We start from the raw sequence: 1800 nt of genomic DNA, 5'->3' as shown, positions 1-1800 counted from the left end.
GGTCCTTTAGGAAACAGGTAATCTCCTTCCCAATTTCGAATGGATTTGCTGAATGTGGTGGTCCCTAATCCCCAGTAACACACTGCCTCCTGATCTGCCTGGGCTACCCAGGGAGGAATGAAAGAAAGGGTCTGTGACATACAAAAGTATAAATGTAGTGACAGCTGACCATTTAGTAGAAACAAGCCTTGCCTTTACACAGCTTAGTATAATAACTAGAAAAGGCTGTTTTCTCTCTCCCCATCCCCAAGCCTACTCCTTTAGGCATGCAGGTAACTATCCCTCCCCAGCTCCCATTTCTTCTCATTCCACCAGGGAACCCTGACTAAGGAACAACTAGAAGTCCTACAAAGGGGAGGTCTCAGTACCAACTGGCAGCCATTTGATGATGGCAGGTAGGTCTGACGCTAAAAAGGTTGTGTCCAGCAGAAGCCAATTCCACAGGAATCCGAGCTCCAAGGTCAGGAGGCAGCAGGTGCCGAGGACAAGCTCACTGCTGGGAGTCGGTCTGCAGGACCCACTGGAGGATCTCGTGGCGGCGCAGACCCTGCACAGCATTGTAGTAGATGGTGTTCACACTGGTACAGAGGGGCTGCTGCTGCAGTGCTGTCACCTGACACGCAACCAGCCCACCAGCCACACACAGCAGCAGCAGTGGAAGCAGCAGCCTCAGCACAGTCCAGGACCGAGTGTGTTTCCGGGGTGGTGGCTTGCGGGGACGGGAGCCAGACTTAGATTTGGGGGCCTGATTTGCTTCCTTCTTGGGCTTCTTCTCCTGCTCCCGCTTGGAAGCTTTGAGGGCATCATACTCCTTCCGCCGACGCTCCTTCTCTTCTGCCTTTTCTCGCTTCCGCAATTCCCGCTCCAGAGCTTCCTTAGCTCGCTGTTTGGCCTCCCGCTTCTTCTCTGCCTCTCGTTCCACTTCCAGCCTCCGTTGCCTCTCTCGCTCCTGATCCGCCTGAACTGCCTTCATGTGCTGTAGCACCTTGTTTGCACACTGCTTACACTGCTTCTCATCCAAGCAATCACCGGCCACTTTGGCCAGGACAGGGTCCAAGGGGTTGTCCTTCAGGTCCATCCACTTTAGGTTCTTGAGCTGAGCAAAGCTGACAGGCAGCGTGACCAGCCTGTTGTTGAGGAGATCCAGGTGCTGGAGGTTGACCAGACGGCCAAAGTCAGCTGGCAGATGCTGCAGCTTGTTCTTACTGAGGTCCAGCTTCACCAGGTGTGTGAGGCCACAGAAATCCGACGGTAGACTACTCGATTTATTGCAGGATAAATCCAGTATGGTGGCCTTTGGCAGTGCAGCCAGCTCCTTCACCGGGACCTCATTCAGGTCGCTGAGGCTCAGGTCCAGCTTGTTGCCGTCCAGCTTGTCCGAAGGTTCCCACCCTTGCTCCTGGCCTTGGTCATGATGACGCCGGCTGAGCGGGCCTCCTTCCACCGGCAGGATAGAGAGGTTGAAAGGTCGCTCGTCGTTCAGCAGATGAGCACCCAACAGACCACGCCTGTGCCCTCCACTGCCGCCGCCACTGCAAGAACGCTGCTGCCTGTCCGTCCACCTGACGCACTCTGAGCCCCGCGCCCCGCTCCCACCCGTGCCGGGTATATATTATTATTTAGCAGTATATGTATTATTTAGTGATACATATGTTATTTAGCAATAAAAGAGAAACACCTTTCATCTGTGGCAGAATGAATATCATTGGAGGACATTGCATTATATAAAATAAGCTAGGATCAGAAAGACAAATACTGCATGTTCTTATTCATATATAGAAGTTAAAAGGTTTATCTCAA

At 52.8% G+C, this 1800-nt stretch overlaps 1 protein-coding gene across 1 annotated transcript; it reads right to left on the bottom strand.

Annotated features, from left to right (window-relative positions):
- Positions 1 to 490: 490 nt before the first annotated feature.
- On the bottom strand, positions 491 to 1413 carry LOC124993356 (leucine-rich repeat-containing protein 59-like). The gene is given in 2 exon segments (XM_047565144.1): positions 491 to 1380; positions 1383 to 1413. Coding segments are annotated over 2 exon segments (921 nt in total).
- Between the last annotated feature and the right edge of the window lie 387 nt (positions 1414 to 1800).

The sequence above is a fragment of the Sciurus carolinensis genome, chromosome 9 (genome assembly GCF_902686445.1).
Source record: "Sciurus carolinensis chromosome 9, mSciCar1.2, whole genome shotgun sequence".
NCBI lineage: Eukaryota > Metazoa > Chordata > Mammalia > Rodentia > Sciuridae > Sciurus > Sciurus carolinensis.
This window is presented reverse-complemented; position numbering and strand designations above follow the sequence as displayed.